Source organism: Centropristis striata, chromosome 18, assembly GCF_030273125.1.
Source record: "Centropristis striata isolate RG_2023a ecotype Rhode Island chromosome 18, C.striata_1.0, whole genome shotgun sequence".
In the NCBI taxonomy this organism is placed as follows: domain Eukaryota; kingdom Metazoa; phylum Chordata; class Actinopteri; order Perciformes; family Serranidae; genus Centropristis; species Centropristis striata.
The window spans coordinates 1,007,278-1,033,663 of NC_081534.1; the positions used below are offsets into that span (position 1 = coordinate 1,007,278).

Genomic DNA, 26,386 nt, shown 5'->3' on the forward strand with positions numbered 1-26,386 from the left:
ATTTAGCTTGACACAGTTCGTACACAATTCGTGTTATTAAATTATATTAACCTGGGGTTTTTGGATAGTTTTAGTCACGCGACTGAGATACGACTCAGATGTTTCCCTGCCGGCTATATGTTCGAGGGGCGTGTTAGATATGTTCCTCGGACATGTCTAATGTGTTGGAGGAACATATTAGAAATGTTCCTGGCAGCTATATGTCTGAGATCAGGCTGGCAGGTTCAGATAAGGGTCAAACTTTATGGAAGCACACACGACATCTTTAGGGTCAGAGATGGGTTAGAAGGTTTTTCCCCTGGCTACAGATTAGAAAACTATGAGGGATAACTTCTTTTTTTATTTTATTTTATTTTTATTGTGCAATAATACAATACAGTGACATAGACAGACAGAAAGTGAATATTAAACAACGACAATAATGGTACCCCTGTGTGTGTGTGTGTGTGTGTGTGTGTGTGTGTGTGTGTGTGTGTGTTCCAGTTATAGATCTAGCAGTTAAGTATTTATATATGATAATAAATATTATGTATCATTATTAGGCAGAGAAAGCGGTACTGCTAAAATGTAAATAGAATTATATATACTTTAAATCTTGTTAATCTGCGACTTTTTTTCTTGTAGATTTGCCACTTTAATCAAGTAAATTTACAACTTTTTTCTCGACCCCATTTGAAGTTACCAAATATAGTTCTTCGCCTGATAAAGGGTTAAATAAAAAAAATGCAAATGCTGCAACAGTCTGTAATCTATAAATACATTTTTTTACTCTGACCTCTCTTTTCTGTTGTTCCTCCTCCCAGTCAAGATCCAGTATACATTAAAAAAATGAGGGATGACTTCTGATTAACATCTGATAAAATGTATTATTGAATTATCTGGAATTACATCAGAAACCGGCCATTGTAAGAAGCATATAAACCAACTGCTCAGGCTCTTTTTCTCTGTAAGAAGAACGTGTGTAAACGGCTCGACTTTACAGAGAATGACTAGGACAGCGGGAGAAACAACCATATTTACCTACAGTACTAACTCATGGGGCCAAACTTCTAAATACAGAAATCTGTTTCCGTCAAATGATGTTTCCTGAATGGTGTTCTCCGTAGCATCACCTCCGCGGTTGGAGTTAGGATTTAAGTTTAAGGTTAGGCCTTGTAGAGAGAACTGTTTGGGGTTCAGGTAAACTTGGGCTCATGTTAACCCTCTGGAGTCTCCAAAAGCGCCAAATTCATTACATTACATCCAGACGTAACAACAAAGCAGACCAAAAAAAGACACAAAATGACTAAAAAAGACACAAACTGACCAAAAAATACACTAAATGAGAAGACAGAATAACCCAAAAAAATCCCACAAAAGACACAAAATAACTGAAAGAGACACAACAAAAGACACAAAATGACCAAAAAAAGACACAAAAAAGACACATAAAAGACACCAATGACCAAAAAAGACACAACAGACACAAAATGACCAAAAAAGACACAAAAAAGACACATAAAAGACACCAATGACCAAAAAAGACACAACAACAGACACAAAATGACCAAAAAAGACATAAAAAAGACACATAAAAGACACCAATGACCAAAAAAGACACAACAACAGACACAAAATGACCAAAAAAGACATAAAAAAGACACAAAAAAGACACCAATGACCAAAAAAGACACAACAACAGACACAAAGACCAAAAAAGACACAAAAAAGACACAAAAAGGACACATAAAAGACACCAATGACCAAAAAAGACACATGAAACAGACACAAAATGATCAAAAAAGACATAAAAAAGACACATAAAAGACACCAATGACCAAAAAAGACACAACAACAGACACAAAATGACCAAAAAAAGACACAAAATGACTTACAAAGACACAAAAAGACATGTATAGTATAAAGTATAAAAAAATGGACAAAATAGCCCAAGACTCCATAGAGTTAAGCAACTTAAAGGAGGACTGGTTGGGGTCAGGGGTCAGGGTGGTGCAGGTTAAGGTAAGGGGGACACATATCGACGGGGGAACAGACTTAACACCGGTAAGAAACCCGGCTTTCTGGCTTGAGGAAATACGGGGGATATGGGGAAGAAAGCAAATAAGTGTTTTCAATTTCAAATGCTGAGGGTCTGTGTGTAATTTCCTTAAATATGCATTGATGAGGATGTAAACATACATATTTGATTAAGAAGTGCAAACTACAACAGAGGTTTCTCCTGGAAGATGATTAATTTATGCCTGTGCTCTAAATAATAAAACCAAACATTCTGGGTAGGAGACTGCAAACAAGTCTGAGGTAACACCATGGAAACACAGGAGAGAGACAGTGGGAGAGGAGAAAATCATTGAAAAGAAGTATCATTTACTAAATTTTTTATGTACAACATATGCCCACATTTGTGTGTTGTAACTTGCCAACTACAATATTACTCCTTCCACTCTCATTTCCTCAAAAATGCCTCATGGGACTTCAGCTCATTTCACAAGAAAAACAGAAGAAAGCGTGGGAAAAATGTGAAAAAACATATATTGTACTGCCTTTTAACCCTTTTATTCCTTCAAATATTTCAAAGTACAAGGAGAAGACACTTCAGCTGACAAACATTATGACTTTGAAGTGCAATGTACAGCAGCAGCATGACGGGCAAAAAAAGGGAATCCCTGACTGGGAGGAGGAACAACAGAAAAGAGAGGTCAGAGTAAAAAAATTTATTCATAGATTACAGATTGTTGCAGCATTTAAATTTTTTTTTATTTAACCCTTTATCAGGCGAAGAACTATATTTGGTAACTTCAAATGGGGTCCAGAAAAAAGTTGCAAATTTACTTGATTAAAGTGGCAAATCTACAAGAAAAAAAGTCGCAGATTAACGAGATTTAAAGTGGCAAATCTACAAGAAAAAAAGTTGCTGATTTAAGAGATTTAAAGTGGCAAATCTGTGCGAAAAAAGTTGCAGATTTACGAGATTTAAAGTAGTAAATATACAAGAAAAAAAGTTGCTGATTTAAGAGATTTAAAGTGGCAAATCTGTGCGTAGAAAGTCGCAGATTTACGAGATTTAAAGTGGCAAATCTGCGCGAAAAAAAGTCACAGATTTAAGAGATTTAAAGTAGTGAATCTGCGAGAAAAAAGTTGCTTTTTTTCCCCACTTCTTTCTCGTAAATCTGTGACTTTTTAGATATATTTAGAAAATAAAACATATATTTCTCGCTAGAAATGTGATCAAAATCCATTTTTATGAAGAAACAAAGTCAAAATATTGATTTTTTTCACAAAAAATTAGAGAACTGTCCACCATGTTTTTTTTTCTGACCGTCGGAACCTTGAAAGTCACGTGACTTAGACAAAAACCAATAGGAAAAAATATATGAATTAATTGCAAGTTAATTAATATGACTGTCATTAACTTGGATTGTAGCGAAATCCGTGTCAGTTTCACGGAAATTTGAGTGATTCCGTGGCTATTCCACGGATTTTGAGTTAAGTAAATCCGTGGCTATTTCACGGATTCCTGTGAGACCAGGTTGCACTCACATCAATAGACACACAAGCGACAACAGCCATGAAAGGCGCCAGGCAATTATCTCCACTGCTAATGTGTAGACCTTCAAGGACCATTGCTCCTGATGACACCCCCTTCCTTGCTTGTTGGGTTTAAATGAGGACACACTCAAACATCATTGCGTGTGTTTTTGTCAGTATATGTGAGTGCACACCCTTGCAACTGTCTATTCATTACCAGACAATTAGGCTGATGTCCCTGAAATGTTACTCAGCAAGAATTTGCTTGACAAGCAAAAAGACACAAAATGAGAAGACAGAATAACCAAAAAAATCCCACAAAAGACACAAAATAACTGAAAAAGACACAATAACGGACACAAAATGACCAAAAAAGACACAAAAAGACACATAAAAGACACCAATGACCAAAAAGTACACAAAAACAGACACAAAATGACCAAGAAAGACACAAAAACGACACATAAAAGACACCAATGAGCAAAAAAGACACAACAACAGACACAAAATGACCAAAAAAGACACAAAAAAGACACATAAAAGACACCAATGACCAAAAAAGACACAACAACAGACACAAAATGACCAAAAAAGACACATAAAAGACACCAATGACCAAAAAAGACACAACAACAGACACAAAATGACCAAAAAAGACACAAAAACCATTGCTCCTGAATGACACCCCCTTCCTTGCTTGTTGGGTTTAAACGAGGACACACTCAAACATCATTGTGTGTGTTTTTGTCAGTATATGTGAGTGCACACCCTTGCAACTGTCTATTCATTACCAGACAATTAGGCTGATGTCCCTGAAATGTTACTCAGCAAGAATTTGCTTGACAAGCAAGAGTGGCCCTGAAGTATGAAATAGGCTGGAAGGGTGGGTATGGGGGTGGTGGGGGGCTTTAAATTGACCTTTCTTGAACCCTGCAGCACCATAAAAGGCAAATTTTCATTTTCAGGAAGTGTATAGTATGCATTTGGACTATAAACCCCTAAAGTGAAAGATGATGTTTATAATGTTAATGTTCCACTGGTGTAAAATGTGTTTAAATGCTGTGAAATAAATTTTCTCCCTTGACTCAAGTAAGACTTGAGCTTAAGTGGGGGAGACAGGTGTGGAGCAGCGGGGGAGATGGAGGGATACTGGGAATGAGGGGTGGAGAACAGCATTTAAACGGTGTGAAGAGGCTGCAGAAGCTCGTGTCCTTGGTGAGATTCTGATAAGCATCTATCAGTTCTGCTAATGAGAGAATCTTAAAATGTATAAAACATTTTAATAGAAAAAAAACAGCAACAAAAAAAGAGTCTCTTTCTTTCATCTCCTCCTCGGTTATATAGTCTGATTTAATCCAAAGTGGCAGAAAAGAAGTTCCATCTGTGAAAAATGACAGCTACAGTAGCTTGGAAAAATATGGGCAATATGGGCAGTGTGTGACGCACCCTGTTTTTTCACTAATAATGCAATATGTGAATGGCAGGAGGAGAGCTAGTTGGCTGTTTGCAGCCTGTGGGCACAAGCGTTGATATATGTTTTGCTACAGCTGATTCCACCGGGCGCAGCTGTGCTGCTCTGACTGTGACCCGGTTTCCTCCACACGCCTTCATACCACTTGCAGATTGCAGACTTGCAGATTTAGTTGATTTGGCCATTTAAACATGATATTTGTCTTTACATAAATACAAAATATACATAATATCAGAGGGGAACCTTCAGGGCTTTCTACGCCTTCAGAGAAGGCCTTAAAAATTCTAAACCAAAAAATATGAGTATTAAATAATATATGTATATTTTAAAAAGCAAAACTATCTAATTTAATTTCATACAATACATTTAATACATTTTCTCTCATCTATGTTCTAAAGTTCAGCAATGAAAGGGTTACTGTCCTGAAACATGTTATCCAATCAGAATAGTCCGTCTCTATGAAGCCCGGTTAGCTAGCTCATTAATTGGTTAGGACTTCACGAATTTCGGGGAAGGCCAAGCTATGTGTTTTGGTTTGGAGAGTGATGGGAAAATTGACCAATCACAGGTTGATTTTAAGTGGGCGGGACAAAAACAAAAGATCGTAGGCCTTCGTGAAGTCCGAATAGCGGGCGGAGTGGTGAGAGCCGTTGAGAGACAGTTAAATAGCGGAAGACGAGGGCGACGTTGTGGCTAGATTAATAGCATCACCTTTTTCATGGCGGCCTTTCACAGAAAAACTTGAAACATAAAAAACGGAAGACCAACTCCAGAACTGGAAATAAAAGAAAAAGTTATCCTCCTCTCACCCAATGTCAGCTGGGATCGGTCCCGCCCCCCTTGATCTGAGTTTGGATAAGTAGTTAAGGGTAATGGATGAATCATTTGGAAGCTGAGACTCTTGTGAATTCAGTGAGCCAAATGGGTTTCAATTTACCTCATTAAAATGACCTGTTGGGACCACTAGGATAATCACAGGCCCATGAAACTTTACAACCCAATCACTGAAAACGTTTTTGATACCAAATCACAGCACCAAACTGAAAACTTTTGGAGCCCTTGCCTTCAGCACCACAGCCTCCATCCTCTGGAACCTCACACAAGGCTGTAATACAGGCACACACACTGAAAGACATCCGTAATTTGAATGAACACTTAAACTATCAAAGAGCTTTTGAAACATCAACAACCACAGCCACAGCTCCTCTAGCAACAGCAGCCCTACTTTTCTTGGATTCAACTAAGGTTTTGAGGGCAATAACAACAATTATTCACAATACTTTATCATTTCTTCTTCATTTCTTCTTTATCATTTCTTCATTATCATTTCTTCAGAGAGAGAGAGAGAAAGAAGAAGAGAGAACAGAAAAGATAGAGGGATAAAGAGGGAAAAACAAAAGGAGAGAATGTTCAACTTTTACACAATTTCCTATAAATTTGTGAATTCGAAAGAAAGACTGACTGACTGTTCCTCCCTGAAGGGTTAAGCTGACAAAATCTGCTAATAAGACTGCCGGTTTATGCAAGAGTTAGTGAGAAATGGATCATGTGGATCATTTCTGTAAGTGTGTAACTAAGTGTGTGAGACGAAGAGAGGGAAGGGGAATTATAGCTGCATCTTGTATTGAAGTATTAGGGAAGAAAGACAGGAAGAAGATGGAAAATGGAAGATAAAGATGAGATTTTTAAATTCTATTCCAAAACAAGATTTAATGAAATGTTGTTGTTGTGAATGTTGTTTTTACGGTAAAAATCAGCAGCTGTGGTTGCCAGAATTTTACCGTAATAAATATGATGCAACTTTTTTTAACCCTTTGATGCACAACATGGGTCTAAAGTGACCCAACAGAGTTTTTATGTTCTATATCTTTGCAATAAATTATTTTCACCATTCAGTATTCCACGTGTTCCTCAATTAGTTTGTTTTTGATCATCATGAATCCAGATTTTATGTTTTCCTTTATTAATTTTTGAATAAAATCAATTTTTGTGTCACTACCCTTCTAATCCACAACATGGGTGAAAAATGACCCATATCATGTTGACTTCAATCATGTTTCCCTCTCCTCCCATATGACTGAATTTACACAGTATATTTGTCCCACCAGAGAAAATAACACCCTTGATCTGCTGTATGCTAATGTCAAAGAAGCTTACAGAGCTACTGCCTTGCCACCAATTGGAAGGTCAGATCACAACTTAGTTCTTCTGGAGACTTGTTACAAACCCTGTGTGTGGAGGCAGCCTATAACTTAACTCACAGTCAGGAAATGGACACCAGAGGCTACTGAGGCTACCAAGGACTGCTTTGAATGTACAGACTGGAATGTGTTGCTACAAACAGAGAACAGTATGGACATTGACAGACAGGTTGACTGCTTTAGTGATTACATCAACTTCTGTAGAGACACAGTCATACCCACTAGGACTGTACGCTCTTTCCAGAATAACAAACATTGGATTACTAATGTTTTAAAGGCAATCATCAATGAGAAGAAGGCAGCTTTTAGAGATGGGGACAAAGCACGGCCCAAACTAGTACAATATAAGTTGAAGAAGAGATTAAAGATGGCAAAGGTGGAAAAGAAGAAGAAATTGGAGAGAAATCTACAGAGCAGCAACATCCGTGAAATGTGGAGAGGAATCAACACCATCTCTGGTTACAACAACAAGAAAAGACAAAGAAGTCAGTGTTGGGTGATGTAGAAAGAGCTGATGAACTCAACCAGTTCATCAATAGATTCAATACAGCGGCCTCACCCAATGCCAATGCTGCTGCTGCTCCTCATCCTCCTCCTTCTCGTCCTCCACCTCCTACTCTTCAACATGTGTCCATCTCCAAAGCAGCATCCAACCCCCCTCTTACACCTGAGCCTCCACCCTTGTCTGTCACAGAGATGGGGGTGAGGTTGGAACTGGGAAGACTTTGCTTTGGGAAGGCTGCTGGTCCAGATGGTGTGTGTCCAAGGCTGCTCAAGGACTGTGCTGCCCAACTGTGTAAACCTCTCCACCAGATCTTCAACCTCAGTCTACAGTTGGGGCGAGTGCCGGCACTTTGGAAAATTTCCCATGTTGTGCTGGCACCAAAAATAAAATGTCCAGCTGAACTTCATGACTACAGACCAGTAGCCCTCACTTCCCATATCATGAAGACCTTGGAGCGGCTGATTCTACGCCTACTGAGAGCTGAAGTCAAGGACAAACTCGACCCCCTGCAGTTTGCATACAAACAACACATTGGAGTGAACGATGCTGTCCTCTACATGCTGCACCGTGCCCTTGCTCATCTGGAGGAAACTGGCACTTATGTGAGAATCATGTTCTTTGATTTTTCAGGCGTATTCAACACCATCCAACCCAACATACTCAAAACAAGCTGACAGAGATGGGAGTGGATCTTTCCTTCATCTCCTGGGTCACAGATTACCTGACAGGAAGACCACAGTATGTCAGGTTGGAGGACTGTGTTTCTGGGACATAAATGAGCAGCACAGGGGCTCCACAAGGCACTGTTCTGGCTCCACTCCTGTTCACACTGTACAGCGGACTTCAAATACAACTCTGAGTCCTGCCACATCTAGAAGTACTCCGACGACACTGCTATTATGGTGTGTATCAGGAATGGACAGGAATCTGAATATAGGGATCTGATAAAAGCCTTCAGTGACTGGAGTCACAAGAACTATCTCCTACTGAACACCTCAAAGACTAAGGAAATGATCAGAGATTTCCACAGGTTCAAGTCCCCCCTTCAGCCAGTGAATACCTGTGGGCAGGACATCGAGGTGGTGCCAAGATATAAGTATCTAGGTGTATACCTGGATAATACGTTTGGACTGGTCCCTAAACACAGACGCTCTCCACAAAAAGGGGCAGAGCCGCCTCTTTTTCTTAAAGAAGTAAGATGCTGCAGATGTTTTATCAGTCTGTGGTGGTAGTGTGTTGTTTTATGCTGCAGGCGGTTGGACAGACTGGTCTCAGGAGCTGGTTCTGTGGTTGGAGCCAGGTTGGACACACTGGAGGAGGTGGTGGAGGCAGGCACTGTCAAGATGTTGGAGGCCATCCTGAAATACCCGGATCATCCGCTACACAAAACCTTTATGGACCAAAAAAACAGCGAGATACAAAAGATCCTTCTCTCCTACAGACATCAGGCTGTCTAATTCTTCCAGAGCTTACAAACTAACTGAATTTCCCCTGGGGGATAAATAAAGTAATTTTGATTTGATTGATTTGATCTGAAAGAAAATTATATTCTGTGATTCCGTGACAAAATATTTTTGACGTGACAAATGTCAATAATCATGACATGGATGGCAACAAGCCTTTCTGTTCTGGAAACTGCTGAGCAACCCCCTTATGGCCAATATACAGAGGAAAGCTACACATCCTCTGAATGCTCGAGGGCTCTCGTTTGTGACTGTAAAGTTAATGAGTCTGTGCTAGAGGTCAAAACGGGCCATTTTATATAGTGAGGTCAAGTTTCAAAAAATGCCCTCACTGCAATGAAATGGCTACTATGGGGGATCACATCACCACACATGAATAAAATATGACTCACTGAATCCACAAGAGTCTCAGCTTTTCTCGTCATACCCAATGTGTCATTGAACATACTTCTGGGTAGGGATCCTAGTATATAACTGCATGACATTTACATTTGTCTGTGAAGGGGAGACACATGGATTCACTGATAAACTATTTTCATTTAGTTTTCCTAAGGTCAAAGGTTATGGAACAGCTTTTCAAATTACCATGTTAGTTTTTGTTTTGCCGAAATTTTGCCCTATTTTGAAGCAATATTTCACCTCTTCCCGATATCACAACATGGTTAGCAATAGTAGATTCCTATTCCTACATCCCAGATTAATTTCATATCAAGTCAACCGGTAATTTAAAAACTAAGCCTACTCCAGCCTCTGAAAGTAAAAAAAAAATAGGACAATGTTCTGATGGCTCAAATGCTACAGGATTAATATATTGAGTCTTTCATGTCATTATCCCCACCCACAGGAAGCTCTGTATGCCTTATCTTGAACCTTTTCCTCCCTTTTCGACTGCCAAACAACTGCTTTCAGCCAGTAAAAACTGGTTCCAGTGTGGCACCAACTCCTTGCTTGCCTCAAACCACAAATTGCTTACATCAGGGGCTGTGGGTGGGACTATCTGACCAACAAGACCAACTTAAATGTGTATCAATCACATTGCAGTTAAACAAATAAAATGAAAAATGAATGATACAACACCAACATCTTATGTTCAGTGTATACAGTATAAGAATGTAATCGCCGTCCATAGCATTCAAGACAAGCAGAAGAAAATGTGTTGTACATGTTGTGTTTGGATGCCAATGTAGGCTTGCAAAGTCAGGAGCAACATTTATAAATAGACGATGTAGTTTGATGTTGTTATTGCTATACTTGCTGGGAGATAGTAGACATATAAAGACGTATACAGTGATGTAATGATGTGACTCTCGAGTCTGTGGAAAAGCAAACAGGTTCTGAGACGGTTCGCAAGTTGAACCAACTGCGAACCAGAACCAGCACCAGCCCAGCAAAAGAACTAGGTTTGCATTAGTTGAAAAGGGGTAATAGTAGCCTGGCTAACACCAGACTGATCACAAATGAGATTAGTCTGGAAACCAGCCGTTCATTTCTCCGTAGAGGAGGTGTGGTTTACGATCCTCCGGAGCCGTTTATTGGACGCTTAGAATGTCTATCAAAGCGTCTGTAGGTAGCTCTTAGCCAATCAGATCAGTTATACCAGATGACGTAGTAGAGCAACAGAGATGGATGTTTGTTGTGTGTGTGTCTGTGAGAGAGTGTTGCTGCTGCTTTGCTTCTCCAGTTCTCGCTTTCTGGAAGATTATTTATTTTCACGCTTTATTCCCCCTCATGTCATTCAGCCACACACATCCACTGATTTTATGGGCAATAAACAAGCTGCTGCGTAGCTAAAAGCCCCGCTACCGTAACGCCATAACGGTAGCGTAACGCTACCACTATTAGCCCCGCTACCGTAACGCTGGTGATCTGGCTACGAGCCGGGGAACAGCGGAGCCCCCAGAGACCTTTCGCATTTCAACTTTCGCTCTAAACTATTTAAAACACCGTCTACAGCTAAAGAGAGTTTCGCGTCTGCAGCAGCCATGTTGGATCCGTAAGAAAACTACAAGCTTCCGTCTGCCGGGTAGTACGCGTCATCGTCTTGCCGTCCCTCCCCGCTCTGTGATTGGATCCTAAAACAGGGCTAAGAAACCTCTCTGGTTGCCAGACTGCCTGGAGGTTCGAAATGAAATTCGAGCGCGCAAGGCAGTATGGGTATACCCAGGGTAGGGTAATAGTAAGTCTGGGTCCTGATTATGAACCAACAATTGACATGTTCACATGAGTTTACTTGTAGATATGTAGATAGCTGTAATGGACATGTAGACATGGAGATCAAAAACACAACAGCAATGACCACTTCTAAATGACAATTAGTGAGTTTAGAGGCAAGCAAGTGCTGCCTCTCCCTGCTACTAGTCTTTGTGCCAAGCCAGGCTAATGCATGCATGTTCCCTAGTTTAAAACATAATGCACAGATAGGACACTGATATTTATTCTCTCATCTTACTTTAATCAAGAAAGCTGTGTAAGTGTTGAACTATGAGGTTATTTAATAAATGACTTAAGTAACTTTAAATCTTTCAATAGACTGCCATCACTGACCATAAACAAAAAGAAAAGCTTTTCATTTTCATCCTGAGTTGGGCAGCAGTCAGGGATTTAATATGATAAGCAGGAAGCAAAAGGGGAAGGATGGGTTTAGGAAACATGGGAGCGTTAGAGAAAAAGGACAAAGAAGAGAAAATTAGATTGAACCTTTTGTACCCATTCCCCTGCTGGATTCTTTGATACGTTCTGCATTGCATAATGATATGCAAATATGACAAAATATGAAAGTGGTACTGAGAGGGAAATCTGGTCTAATGCACTGTTTTCAGAGTCTTGAAATGCCTTTCAAGCTGAAGAATTCTTTTCATTTGCCTCTGAAGAAATCCTCAGTCACCCGTCCCTCCCTCTGCCTGTCTCTCTGTCCGTTTATCTCCATCTCTAACTCTCTTCTTTCACCCACTTTGCATTTGTTTTCATCAATCCTGTCTCCTTCTCCAACTTTTCTTCATGTATGGAAGTCAATATTCCGGAGAAGCTATACCGTCCGGAGCTCTTAAGTCAAAGTCACCTCCAAACTAACTGCTCGTGCTGTGCTGTACTGTACTGCCATGCATTATTGAGAGCCAACTGTGTCAGTAAAAGCCCAAAAGACTCAAGGGAAAGGGATTAAGAGGGCTGGAACAAATCCTAAAACAACTTCACTGGGGGCAGCTTTTCCATGCTGTCCATCGAAATGTATGTTTTTTTTCCCCACAACTTCGCCTGATTGCTGCTGTGGCAATTCTGAGGAGTGACGAAGCAGAACGAATTTAATTGTTTCTTCTCTGTGAGAATTTCCCGGCGAAACAAAGTAGCAGGGGGTGACGTGGTGGGACTCACAGTTTGTCAAAGTATCTCTCACAATACACAATTATTACGTTTAGACATTTACATGTACAAAATCACTTAATGCAAGTCTGCCAGAACACAGTTTACAACAGCATTAATTCAATATTCACTGCACGTCCAGTTTGTTTACCAGACAGCCTAGGAGAGTTGAGATATATCTTTTACCCAGTTTATTTACCTCTGAATTGACTGTTATTAAAACATATTCAGTAAGCCAAAATAAATAAATGTTCCAAGTTAAATAGTAGACTGAATACACAGAAGCACTAAAAGCCTGAATCCCTGCATTAGCATAAAAAGCCCTTAAGTATTATCAGGGATAAGCTGAAGTGAACACTATTCGCCTTTCAAGGTGACACTAAAGGCCCCTGCACTCTCTATGGTACTTAAAAGGACAGTACATTCAAAGTCCCCCAAATAAAACTCTTCCCTGTAATGCTATTCATCAGTCTAGATTGTTTGTATTGGTTCCCAGGTGTTAGTGTCTTTTTTCCATTATAGTGGAAGTAGATTGTACTTGCGGTGTACTCACATCAACAGGAGGCCCTGTGCTGAAGGAAGTCAAAGACTTCAAGTACCTGGGCTCATGGGTCAACTCAACCCAGCAAGACCTGAAAGTGAGGAAGGCCTTTGCATGGAGGCCCCTGAATGGCATGACCAGTGTATGGAACTACAACCTCCCCCTTAAAATCAAACTTAGCTTCTTCTATGCAACTGTGGAGTCTGTTCTCCTATATGGTAGTGAATGCTGGACCCTGAAGCCGACCCTGCAGAAGTCTCTAGACGGGTTCTACACCAGAATGCTGTGTGCAGTTCTTAACATCAGTAAGAGTACACATGTTACTAACAAGACTCTGTATGAGGGAATACCAAGGTTGAACGAGAAAATAGCAGCCAGGAGAACGAGACTAGCAGGACACTGCCAAAGGCACCAAGAACTGTCGGCCAGCAAACTGGTGCTGTGGGAACCAACACATGGGCGCCGGTCTGTGGGACGACCCACACCAACATATGTGGACGTACTCAAGGACGATGCAGGAGCACAAAGTACTAATGAACTGGCCAGATGTTTGGAGAATCGGGATGACTGGAAGCGACGATGGAAGGCTCGTCTGAGGACGACCTAGAGAAACTTGTGCTTGTGGTGCTTAAAGCTCAAAAATTAAAAACAGCAACTTCAACAAAAACATTTTGAAACTTATATAGCTATAAGCAGTAAACTGGTCACTACAAGGTCCGTGGATTATTGTGAGTAACCAGGTATATCATGTATCAAAGAGTGCGTAGTTTTCATACTGAAAGAAGGCATACTCTAAAAACTAGAAAAGTACAGTACAAGCCAAAAGTTTGGACACACCTTCTCATTCAATGCGTTTTTCTTTATTTTCATGACTATTTACATTGTAGATTCTCACTGAAGGCATCAAAACTATGAATGAACACATATGGAATTATGTACTTACCAAAAAAAGTGTGAAATAACTGAAAACATGTCTTATATTCTAGATTCCTCAAAGTAACCACCCTTTGCTTACTAGAATATAAGACATGTTTTCAGTTATTTCACACTTTTTTTCACACACTTTTTTTCACACAGGGCTGATTTTTGTCAAGAGGGCTGTTTCCACTACCGGACAATACCTGGAATGAGGCGGGTCTCACTCGCTGAAACGCCCCTAATTTGAATACGAGCAGTCTGGAGCCAGCTTTTGTCAGGAATTTTTTTGTCCCTGTAGAAGAGCAGGGTCTTTTTACTCCCCTGAAAACAGCCTGGTTACTGATTGGATAGATCGCTAAGCAGGATGTGACGTAGTACTCTACACGACAACAACACACACCATTTGTAAAAGCCGGCGAAGCAGTGTTCCCAACTTAGCGACTTTGTTGCTAAATTTAGCGACTTTTCAGACCCCCTTTGCGACTATTTTTCAAGAAAGCGACTGGAGACAAATCCATCAACTCCTTCTTACTCTTCTTAACGAGCCGCTAACAAGCCGGCTTGTTAAGAAGAACAACCATTAGCGCAGTTAGCTACAGTTAGCTCTGTAGCAGTACAGTGTGTATGTGCTGCTGCTGCAGGAGGTGTTCACTTAGCGATCACTAGACTATCACTAGGACACTTTTCCCCCTAGTGGAAACACGGCTAAGGACTGTTTTTATAATGAACCTCATTTGGATAGTAATAGTTCATTTCTGTACGAAATATCTGCAAATAGCACTGGAGCACTGAGATGCTACTTGCTTGGCAGCACAGTAAAGGATGCATTTCAGCCTTTCCAGGAGTTTTAAGAATCAAACAGTTTCTTTTGCTCCTTTTGAAAGCTGCAGAAACGGTGCAATCTTTTTGTGAATTTGCCCTAGAGAGCGATAGATCAGAAAGAGAAATGTGTCTCTATCTCAGCAAATTGATTTCAATATCTTCCAACAATTCATGAACAATAGGACATTAATATCAATCAGATGCTTGGTATGAATGAAAACCTACCGCATGGAGTGGATTGCCCTGATCAATTGGGACCTTGAAGTCAGCCTGGAGCTCATCAAAAGCTGTTATCTGTGAGAAAGAGAGAGGAAAAGAAGTGAGGAGTACATTTTCAGTAAGAAAAAAGAGGGACGGTATAGAATGAAATGTCAACAACCTCCTGTGGGTCTCACAACCAGCAATGCAGCATTGAGAATGAAAGCAGGGCTGCATGTTATTACCATAGATTATCTCTACCTGCATGTCAAATAACAATAGAAACATGTGCAACCAGGGCACAGTTAAAGGTTGGTGATATATATTCTAACAGTGAGAACAAATCCTATGGGAAAAACAAACAAACAAACAAAAAAAAAACACCAATGAAAGGATCCTTCTTACAGGTATAGTCACTGCAGCCAATATATAGCACTACACTGTAAAAAATATTCTGTTTAATTTACGGTAAAATACCGGCAGCTGTGGTTGCCAGAACTTTACCGTAAAAAATACAGTGAGTGGGTTTTCTACTGTAAATTTAAATGTAAATATCAGCTAAATCTGTCATTTAGACTGAAAAATCACTTGCCATTTTATCCCTATTGTGTCTCTTTTTGGTAATTTTGTGTCTCATTTGATAATTTTACGTATTTTTTTGGTCATTTTGTGTCTTTTTTTGATAATTTCATGTCTCTTTTGGTCGTTTTCTGTCTTTTTTTTTTGTAATTTTGTGTCTTTTTAGATAGTTTTGTGTCTCTTTTGGTCATTTTGTGTCTTTTTTGATGGTTTTGTGTCTCTTTTGGTCGTTTTCTGTCTCTTTGTTTGGTCGTTTTGTGTCTCTTTTGGTCATTTTGTGTCTTTTTTGATGGTTTTGTGTCTCTTTTGGTCGTTTTCTGTCTCTTTTTTTGGTCGTTTTGTGACTCTTTTGGTCATTTTAGGTCCTTTGTTAGGTCCTTTGGCTATTATTTTTAGGGTAGTTATGTCCTTGTGACATTATGGTATTTCTCCATTCATTTTAAATGAAAAATCTAATATTTTTTACAGCAAAACTGTTTTCTAAAGTTTATGACAGAAAAAAGTAAAAGTTTTGTGCTATTCTTTGATTTACGGTAATTAAAAGTGTCTAATACGGTGATATACAATTTTTCATTTAACGCCCTATTTCTGATGTATTTGACAGTGTTTTACTGTTATTTCTACAAACATTTTTTACAGTGTACACTGTGTCTTCAGTGTATGTGCAACTTCCTGGAATGTACAATATAAGATCAGCATTAGGACATCAGTGTGTGTGTTTGGCTGTGTGTGTGTGCATGCAGAGTAACAAAAAATGTATTGTTTGTGTGGTTTAAATGCATGCTATCCATGCATTGTGTGCTCTATCTATACGAGGAAGACACAGAGGACACAGTGGTTTGTACATCTGTACATGTGGATGTGTGTGATCCTGTCATCCAACTCTGGTTTTTATTCTAGTGGGACTCTATTTTATTTGGGTCTTGTGTGTTTAGTGTAACACTTTTGGTCATTTTGTGTCTTTTTTTTAGTAATTTTGTGTCTTTGTAAGTCATTTTGTGTATTTTTTAGTCATTTTGTGTCTTCGTCTGTGTTTATTTGGTCATTTTGTCTTCTCATTTTGTGTCTTTTTTGTGTCTTTTTTTGGTCATTTTGTGTCTTTGTAAGTCATTTTGTGTCTTTTTTGGTCATTTTGTGTCTTTTGTTGTGTCTTTTTTTAGTCATTTTGTGTCTTCATCTGTGTTTTTTTGGTCATTTTGTCTTCTCATGTTGTGTCTTTATTTGGTCATTTTCTGTATTTTTTTGGTCATTTTGTGTCTTTTTTTTTGTCCTTTAGTCCAACATAAAATGTGATTTTGAATCTTTTTTTTACTTTCAAAACACTATCATGCTCAATAAAGAATTTGAAATGTTAAAAAAAAAAAAAAAAAAAAAATGGTATCGTACATTGCTTGACTAAGTTTGTCCTCAGGAGGAAGGATTGTGTGCATACAGGAAGAGATAAAAGTGTGTCAGTCAGTGTTTCTGCACATGAGCTACACTGTGTCTTCAGTGTATGTGCAACTTCCTGGAATGTACAATATTAGATCAGCATTAGGACATCAGTGTGTGTGTTTGGCTGTAAAATGTATTGTTTGTGTGGTTTAAATGCATGCTATCCATGCATTGTGTGCTCTATCTATACGAGGAAGACACACAGGACACAGTGGTTTGTACATCTGTACATGTGGATGTGTGTGTCAGCCCAGTATGGGGAATTAAGATCAGAGAGGCAGCAGAGGTTGGGGTTATTTCCCTGGGCTCGCCCCCGCACTGCCAGGCAGCTCTTTACATGTTATTTCCCAGTGGATCCCAACAGTGATGCTGGCTCATTGCCTTGCTCTGTTACAGTGTGTTAGCTCCCTCGGGCTGCTCCTCATGGGTGATAAGGGAACACACATGCATGCATGCACACGTGCACACACACACATGCATGCATGTGTGCACACGTGCACGCACACACACACACACACACACAAAGATGTCAGGCTTAAAGGATAATTTAATTAGTATTTTGGTTGCACTATCAGTTCTGCAATTTATGATAGGATTGTACCCAAAGTAACTACTGAGATGTGAAAACATGTGCAAAAACAAGAAGGTTCCTTGGAGAAGAGGGGGCCATGAATATGAAAGGGAAAAAATATTGTGTGTATCTGCCCCTCACTGTAAAAAATGTTTGTAGAAATTACAGTAAAACACTGTCAAATTGCATTAGAAATAGGTCGTAAAATTAAACATTGTACATCACCGTAGTAGATACTTTTAATTACCGTAAATCAAAGAATAGCATAAAACTTTAAATTATACTGTCATAAACTGTAAAATGTTGAGTTAGCATTGATACGCTAATGGCTACTCTTGTAGCTGTAACAAGCAGCGCCGCTAGCGTCAGTTAGCCGCTAGCATCAGTTAGCTGCTAGCATCAGTTAGCCGCTAGCATCAGTTAGCCGCTAGCATCAGTTAGCCGCTAGCTTTCGCTAATGACCAAATTTCCCAACAAAGAAATAAGAGTTATCAGAACTATTGTCCCTTGTTGTGAACCCCAACTTAAAGATATAAGTAACAACAACTCACCAACTTGTTTTTGAGCAGACAACTGGCTTCCTTTGTTGTGCTAACTTACATTATTGCCCTAAATGTCAATAATTTATATTTCCAAGTTTTACCAACTTAAATCACTGTTTTAGGCCAAAAAATACAAGTTGGCTTTTTTGTAGTGTGGTTCAGAGGCATAAAAAAAACAAAAAACAGGAGATTATCTTTCTTTTTACTTTAATGAGCTTTGTCAAAAAGAGTGTTATGAGATCCCATATTTTGCAGCTAATTCTACACAGTGACTTAAAGTAAGTTAAAAATAAGTATTAAGCTGTATTTATGTGTATTTATAGTGAATTGGCTCAGCCAATGAGAGGCAGCAGGTCATGCCTTAACCTACCTGGGAATAAAAATATCGCCTGCAGCGATTTATATATTTACCAGGATGATAATAGTTTTTTTCCAGATATATTGAGCCTCGCCTGTAAAGTTGAAGAGAGTTATGAAAGAAAAGATTCTACACAGGTCGACTGTGATTTGGTTTCTCAAACTACAGACATATATTGATAACATTATTGGTAAAACAAAGGAAAGAAATACAAGCCAATAACTTTTTATTATTGATAGGTTCGATATTTAGACTGCCTGGGCTTCACATCTGTGTAGATGTAATTTTAAGAATCCTCAAATTTGTATATTTTATTTTTAATTTTCGTTTTTTATGATTGTTTATTTGGCTACTGTTCACCCCTCCTGTTTTTCTTTGAGGGGGAGAGAGTTGTATGTTCTCATTATCATTACTATTTATTGTTTTTTGCTTATTTTATGTGAATGTAACTCTCTGGTTCGGGGGGCGGGGGGTTGTTCTAAAAGGGGGAAAAATGGGTGAAATGTACCTTTTCTGATTGAATATGTATTATGTCCTGACAACCCAATAAAGATATATATGAAAAAAAAAAAAAAAGAATCCTCAAATTTCACCACAAGTAGAAATATGTTTGCTAACAGTGACTTCTTACCTATCAAAGCTTACCAGATATACAGGTATGCATATGAACATTATGGTTGAGGAGTGTGTTTTTTTTTAAAATCTTTTTTTAATAATATTTTTTAGTGGAAATCAGCATTCCTAAGCATAAATACAAGACATAAGTTATTCAACAGCTGTTTTCCACATTTTTGTTTTTTAAACGGTACATTAGAACGAAGAGCCACAAAAAAAGACAACCACTAAAACAAAAAGAGAAATAAATAGAATACAATAAAATACCTAGTATTATAATAATATAAAGGGAGGCAAAAGAGCAGAGAAACAGACATGAACATGTCTGTTTCATGAAAAAAATGTGTTGATGTGTTTTAGTCTTTTTGGTAATTTAATGTCTTTTTTTGGTCAATGTGGGTTTTTTTTTTGTCATTTTGTGTCTTTTTTGGTTATTTTGTGTCTTTTTATGTCATTTTGTGTATTTTTTTGATCATTTTGTTGTCAATTTGTGTCTTTTTTGGTAATTTTGTTTCTTTTTTTGGACATTTTGTGTCTTTTTTTTGTCATGTTGTGTCTTTTTTGGTCATTTTGTTTCTTTATTGGGTCATTTTGTGTCTTTTTTGGTCAATTTGTGTCTTTTTTGCTCAAGTTGTGTCTTTTTTGCTCAATTTGTGTCTTTTTTGGTCATTTTGTGTCTTTTTTGGTCAATCTGTGTCTTTTTTGGTCAATTTGTGTCTTTTCTTTGGTCATTTTGTGCCTTTTTTGGTCATTTTGTGTCTTTTCTGGTCAATTTGTGTCTTTTTTGCTCAATTTGTGTCTTTTTTGCTCAATTTGTGTCTTTTTTGGTCATTTTGTGTCTTTTTTGCTCAATTTGTGTCTTTTCTTTGGTCATTTTGTGCCTTTTTTTGGTCATTTTGTGTCTTTTCTGGTCAATTTGTGTCTTTTTTGCTCAATTTGTGTCTTTTTTGCTCAAGTTGTGTCTTTTTTGCTCAATTTGTGTCTTTTTTGCTCAAGTTGTGTCTTTTTTGGTCAATCTGTGTCTTTTTTGGTCAATTTGTGTCTTTTCTTTGGTCATTTTGTGTCTTTTTTGGTCAATTTGTGTCTTTTCTTTGGTCATTTTGTGCCTTTTTTGGTCATTTTGTGTCTTTTCTGCTCAATTTGTGTCTTTTTTGCTCAATTTGTGTCTTTTTTTGGTCATTTTGTTTCTTTATTGGGTCATTTTGTGTCTTTTTTTGGTCAATTTGTGTCTTTTCTTTGGTCATTTTGTGCCTTTTTTTGATCATTTTGTGTCTTTACTGCTCAATTTGTGTCTTTTTGGCTCAATTTGTGTCTTTTTTGGTCATTTTGTTTCCTTTTTTTGGTCATTTTGTTTCTTTTTTGGGTGATCTGAACTGTGCGTGTGAGATTGTGTTCAGTGAGTGGGGGTCACAGACAACATGCATGTTATATTGGGGGGGGTCGCGACTCTAAAAGGTTGAGAACTACTGTGCTAGAGGACTAATTAGTTGTGTTTCAGTGGATGTAAATGTGTGCTGATTTTCACTGTCTTCCAGTCGGTTAATCTATAACTGACCAAAAACATGCTTTTCCCTCCATGCAGCCTTCAAGGCATTCATATGGAAATAACAAGATTAAAAACAACAACAGTAATCAGAGGAACCTCCAATCTAATGTGAAAGTCTACAAGGTTTACTTTAATTATTTAAAGCCTTGTCTCAATTATTCATTGGGATTTTAAACCCACTCAATATGGGTTAATTTTAAAACAACCATTCCTCACCAACCTCTGATATTAGTGCCAAACAAGTCCAATGTGCATGCAGTAAATTCAGATCTGAACAGGTTTCTTCTGCTTTCTGCTTTTAAAACAACATGGTCTCACAGGAATCCGTGAAATAGCCACGGAATCACTCAAATTTCCGTGAAACTGACACGGATTTCGCAATTTATGACTGTCATTTTTCTTTAATTTTAAGCGTTCTAACATGCTTATTTCTAGATTTAATAATCTTAATTTAAGAAATCTTGTCAAGTGAATTATCTGTCCATGCAGCGAGATCATTTCCCTCAGATTTAGAGTTTTTATCTTGTTTTTAAACACCTTTTTTACAGTGTAGATGTTAATTTGGAAAGAGCTAGAAGGAAAACTTCGGTAACACTTTACAATAACCATCGAAGTGATGTTTATTGATGGTTTATAAACCAATTATTAACATTTACAAAGTGCTATACATATATGGTATTAAAAATGTTGTATTGAGTGCAACTAAAACTATTAATAAACTATTAATTATTATTTAATTGTTTGTTAATAGTAAAGTAACCAGAAACTTGCGTTAAAATACCATCTATTTGCCATTTATAAATGATTTAGATAGTTTTACATTAATAAATTATCTATTTTCCATTCTAAATGGTCTATATATGGTTTATAAATGATGATTAAACATTAATAAACTATCTGTTTACCATTTATAAATGATGGTTATTGTAAAGTGTTACCAAAACTTCAGCTACTGGGAACATCTTCCCAGTTTCACTGTTGCTTTTTCTTTAAACCTATAAAACAACACTGCACTTTTGAGGCTTTTCTGTCCGTGCATTTTAATCTCCATCTTTGACTTTGTACGGAGGATCAAAATATCTCCTCTCCTGCAGACTGCTCAGAGGTCACTGCTGTGTCTATCCTGGCAGTTGGCTTGTGTTTAAATCGCTTACATGCTCCTGTCAGTGTTGGCTTGTATCTGTGCTGAACACCTTGGCAGGGAGAGACAGCTGGAGAAGAAAGTTTCCCTGATGCTAATAAATACTGCTGCAAAAGTTAACCCCTTCCTTCACTGTGACAAGATCAAATGAAACAAGTCTCTTCCTTCCAGAAATGTCTCTATGCATGATTTAATTGTCAAGACTTTCTGCAAGGCATCAAAGCCAAATGATAAGCAGCTACAGCGACGGTTATTAGACAGAAAACAGATCATATGCAACACATCTGGTCAAATAAATGATGTTGCCCTGGCAGTAGTCCAGGACAACATTTTTTTAGTCCCTGTAGAAGAGCAGGGTCTTTATTCTCCCCTGAAAACAGCCTGGTTACTGGTTGGATAGATCGCTAAGCAGGATGTGACGTAGTACTCTACACCAGTAGTTCTCAACCTTTTTGAGTCGCGACCCCCAATTTAACATGCATGTTGTCCGTGACCCCCACTCACTGAACACAATCTCACACACACAGTTCAGATCAGCCAAAAAAAAGAAACAAAATGACCAAAAAAGACACAAATTGACCACAAAATGATCAAAAAAGACACAAAATGACCAAAAAAAGACACAAACTGACTAAAAAAAGACACAAAATGACTAAAAAAAGACACAAAATGACAAAAAAAAGACACAAAATGACCAAAAAAGACACAAATTGACCACAAAATGATCAAAAAAGACACAAAACGATCAAAAAAGACACAAAATGACCAAAAAAAGACACAAAATGACAAAAAAAATACACAAATTGACCACAAAATGATAAAAAAAAGACATAAAAGGACCTAAAGAGACACAAAATTAACAAAAAAAGACATTAAGTGACCAAAAACACATTAACACTTGAACACTTTAACACAGTGGAGACAGAGCTGACTTCCAAAATGATTTGGCGACCCCCAGAAATCATCTCGCGACCCAAATTGGGGTCCCGACCCCAAGGTTGAGAATAGCTGCTCTACACAACAACACACGCCATTTGTGAAAGCTGGCGAAGCAGTGTTCCCAGTGTGACTTTTCAGACCCCCTTAGTAACTATTTTTCAAGAAAGCGACTTGAGACAAATCCAGCGACTCCTTCTTACTCTTCTTAACGAGCCGCTAACAAGCCGGAGAATATGTTAAGCCTACAAGTTCTGATTTTATATAAATTTAACTTCAACAGTCATTTAACTAACAACGACTGCTGCAAAGAATGATGATAGGAGAAAATGATGATGCTGTGTGATACTGGTACCCCCCACCCCAACTGTTCTTGTTCTTTGTTCTGTATAAAATGTTTAAAAAATTCCTCAATAAAAAGTGAATTAAAAAAAAAAAAAAAAAAAAGTTGTTTGTTTACTAATGTAACGTTAAGGCAAATATAACTTTCTCTCTCTGTGTCTCTGTCTCTCTCTCTGTCTCTCAATGTTCGGGATAAAATGTCGTTATAGTAGCAGGCTAATGTGTATAATTAAAATGTCATTCTGCAGACTGACAGACTCAAACAGTAACTTCATAGTTTTAATTATAGGTTTCTAATTTAGTAAGCATCGCTGTAGTGAGTATCTTCCTGACAGACAGGTCTCCTCCCTCTACTGTCACAGGACAACACAACAGTTACATAGTTAATATCTCAAATAAGCAGTGTATCTTGTCACCATGACCTTTTTTATTTCACTTTTTTTGTGTGTGTGTGTGTGTAACCAAGTAATGATGATACCGTTTTGTATGCTGTATTACTTTGGGATGAGGCATAGACAAAGCAGTAGTTGTAGACATGTCAACCCATGCACCGGCCACTTTATTAGGTACACCCTTTCTAAATCTAATCAGCCAATCACATGGCAGCAACTCAATGCATTTCTACACTGAAAAAAAGCCAACTTGTATTTTTTGGCCTAAAATAGTGATTTAAGTTGGTAAAACTTGGAAATATAAATTATTGACATTTAGGGCAATAATGTAAGTTGGTGAGTTGTTGTTACTTATATCTTTAAGTTGGGGTTCACAACAAGGGACAATAGTTCTGATAACTCTTATTTCTTTGTTGTGAAATTCGGCCATTAGCGAAAGCTAGCAGCTAACTGATGCTAGCGGCTAACTGATGCTAGCGGTTAACTGATGCTAGCGGCTAACTGATGCTAGCGGTTAACTGATGCTAGCGGCGCTGCTTGTTACAGCTACAAGAGTAGCCATTAGCGTATCAATGCTAACTCAAAATTGTGGTCACAACATTAGCTGACATTTCATAGCAGCGTTACAATCGTGCCAATTCAGCACATTGCAGAAGTTAGCAGAAGTAAGGATTAAAAGTTATTACAATGTAAAATTATAAGTTAGTACAACTTACAGTTGAGTTGATAAAAATCTGAATTCAGAGTTGAGCAAACTCAAAAACAAAACTTAAAATATTTAGTTTAATTGTCCAATTTAGAACATTTTCGAAGTTTGTTGCCTTGAAATTTTGAGTTAACCCAACTTTTCTTTTTTTGCAGTGTATAGGCTTATATTTTTCTCATTAATACCTGAAAACGCACAAAGGGTGATCTACAAATAGTCCTTGATTTACACATGTGTTTTGCTATATCCACAAATACAAATTTATCATTTGTAACTTCTATTTTGGTTTTTACAAATAAGTGTGAATTTGTAGATATATTGTTTTTTTGTAAATACCTCTCAAAGACGCATTTTTGAGACGTTCTTGACTAGATTCACACAAACAAACCACTCGTGATTCACAAATGGCCTGCCATAGGATTTGTAACTTGTGTGTTGGTTTTTACAAATAAACACGCATAAACACGCATCTCTTTCCTCAATGAGACATTTTTGAGACATTTTTTTTGTTTTGTTTTTGTTTCACTCTCTTTTATACTGATTTGAAATGGTGTTACCTTATGTGTAATGAGTATGTTGATTGTGGTTTATGTGAATTTTAATTTTATTTTTCTTGCAGAGGGTGGAGAGTGGCTGTGTGGCTCCTGTGTGTGACGCCTGTGTTTGTTTTTCCGTTTTTCCTGTGAAGGTATGCTAATGGCTTAATTTAATTCATGTTCCAATATTTTTGCACTATAAAAAATGAGATATGTGGGTGGAATGATTCATTTTTTAGACTGTGAGAGATGTGTGTAAGAGAGTTTATGTATTGTCATAATGTTTATAATGTAGTATAGGCTATACTATTTATTGTGTGATATAAAAAAAGAGCTGTGTGTGCAAAGTGGAGGGTGGAGAGCGGCTGTGTGTGTTTTTCTGTTTTTCCTGTGAAGAATAAACCCCACAGATACTCAACCACGTCTAAATTATTCCTACACAACACAACGCAACACAGAGTGTGAGAGCAGGAAGCCATCTGCTACACTAGCAAGGTGTACCTAATGAAGTGGCAGGTGAGTGTCTACATTTATAATTATAAATTATTTACACCAACCTGCCTATCATCGATGCCTTTACCACTAGTATCTTTGATTAGAAATAAAAATCAATGCAAATCCAGTTATTCTACATCCGTTAATCCACACAGACTTCACCTTGTCAATTGTGATCACAAAAAATTGTCTAATTAAAAAAAGATAGATAGATAGATAGATAGATAGATAGATAGATAGATAGATAGATAGATAGATAGATAGATAGATAGATAGATAGATAGATAGATAGATAGATAGATAGATAGATAGATAGATAGATAGATAGATAGATAGATAGATAGATAGATAGATAGATAGATAGATAGATAGATAGTTTTATGTTCTATATCTTTACAAAAACTTATTTTCATCATTCAGTATTCAAGGTTTTCCTCAAATAGTTTGTTTTTGATCATCATACATCCACATTTTATGTTTTCCTTTATTCATTTTTTAATAAAATCCCTTTTTGTGTCACTACTCTTCTAATGCACAACATGGGTCAAAAATGACCCATTTCCATTTTTAGCTACGTAGCTTGCTAAGCTAACTACTTAGCTAACTTCTTGTCTAAGTATTTAGCTAAGTAGCTTGCTAAGCTAACTACTTAGCTAACTTCTTTGCTAAGTAGTTAGCTTAGCAAGCTACTTAGCCAAGTAGTTAACTATGTAATAACACAAAAACTTTTTCTTCATAAAGTATAAGAGGCAAAATGGAAATAATGATCTGTTATCAAAAACAAGATATTTAAAAAATCCTTGGAATATTCAATCATAAAATAAGTTGATATCAAAAGATAGAGCACAGAAACACACAGCAGCATTAAATAACATGGGAAATGAATGCGGGTAATTTTTGACCCATATTGTGGATTAGAAGGGGGGTCAATATGTTCAAAGGGTTATGGAGTAGAATTCCAGTGCAGAATAAATATGAATATACAGTATAAAAATGTTTGGTGCTGTGAAACAAATAAGGTGCAATGAGCAGTGTGCATAAAAAACACATAAAGTGCATAGCAACAGTATGTAAAGCAATGCATCTATGAGAGGGCTGGTTAATGGAAACAGTCAGGACTTTGGAAACCTGACATTAAATGTGATAAGACCAGCCTTGTGGTTAATGTAAAACTACCACCGGTCTCTTGTGA

The 26,386-nt window shown here is 37.7% G+C and overlaps 1 protein-coding gene across 5 annotated transcripts in view; it reads right to left on the reverse strand.

Annotated features, from left to right (window-relative positions):
• The window catches only part of cnih3 (cornichon family AMPA receptor auxiliary protein 3), a 386,093-nt gene that overhangs the window by 343,574 nt on the left and 16,133 nt on the right, over positions 1–26,386 (reverse strand). For all 5 annotated transcript variants that reach the window (XM_059356600.1, XM_059356603.1, XM_059356602.1 and 2 more), the window contains exon 2: positions 15,029–15,097. In XM_059356600.1, the coding sequence (XP_059212583.1) occupies positions 15,029–15,097 (69 nt within the window). The remainder of the gene's footprint in view (positions 1–15,028; positions 15,098–26,386) is intronic.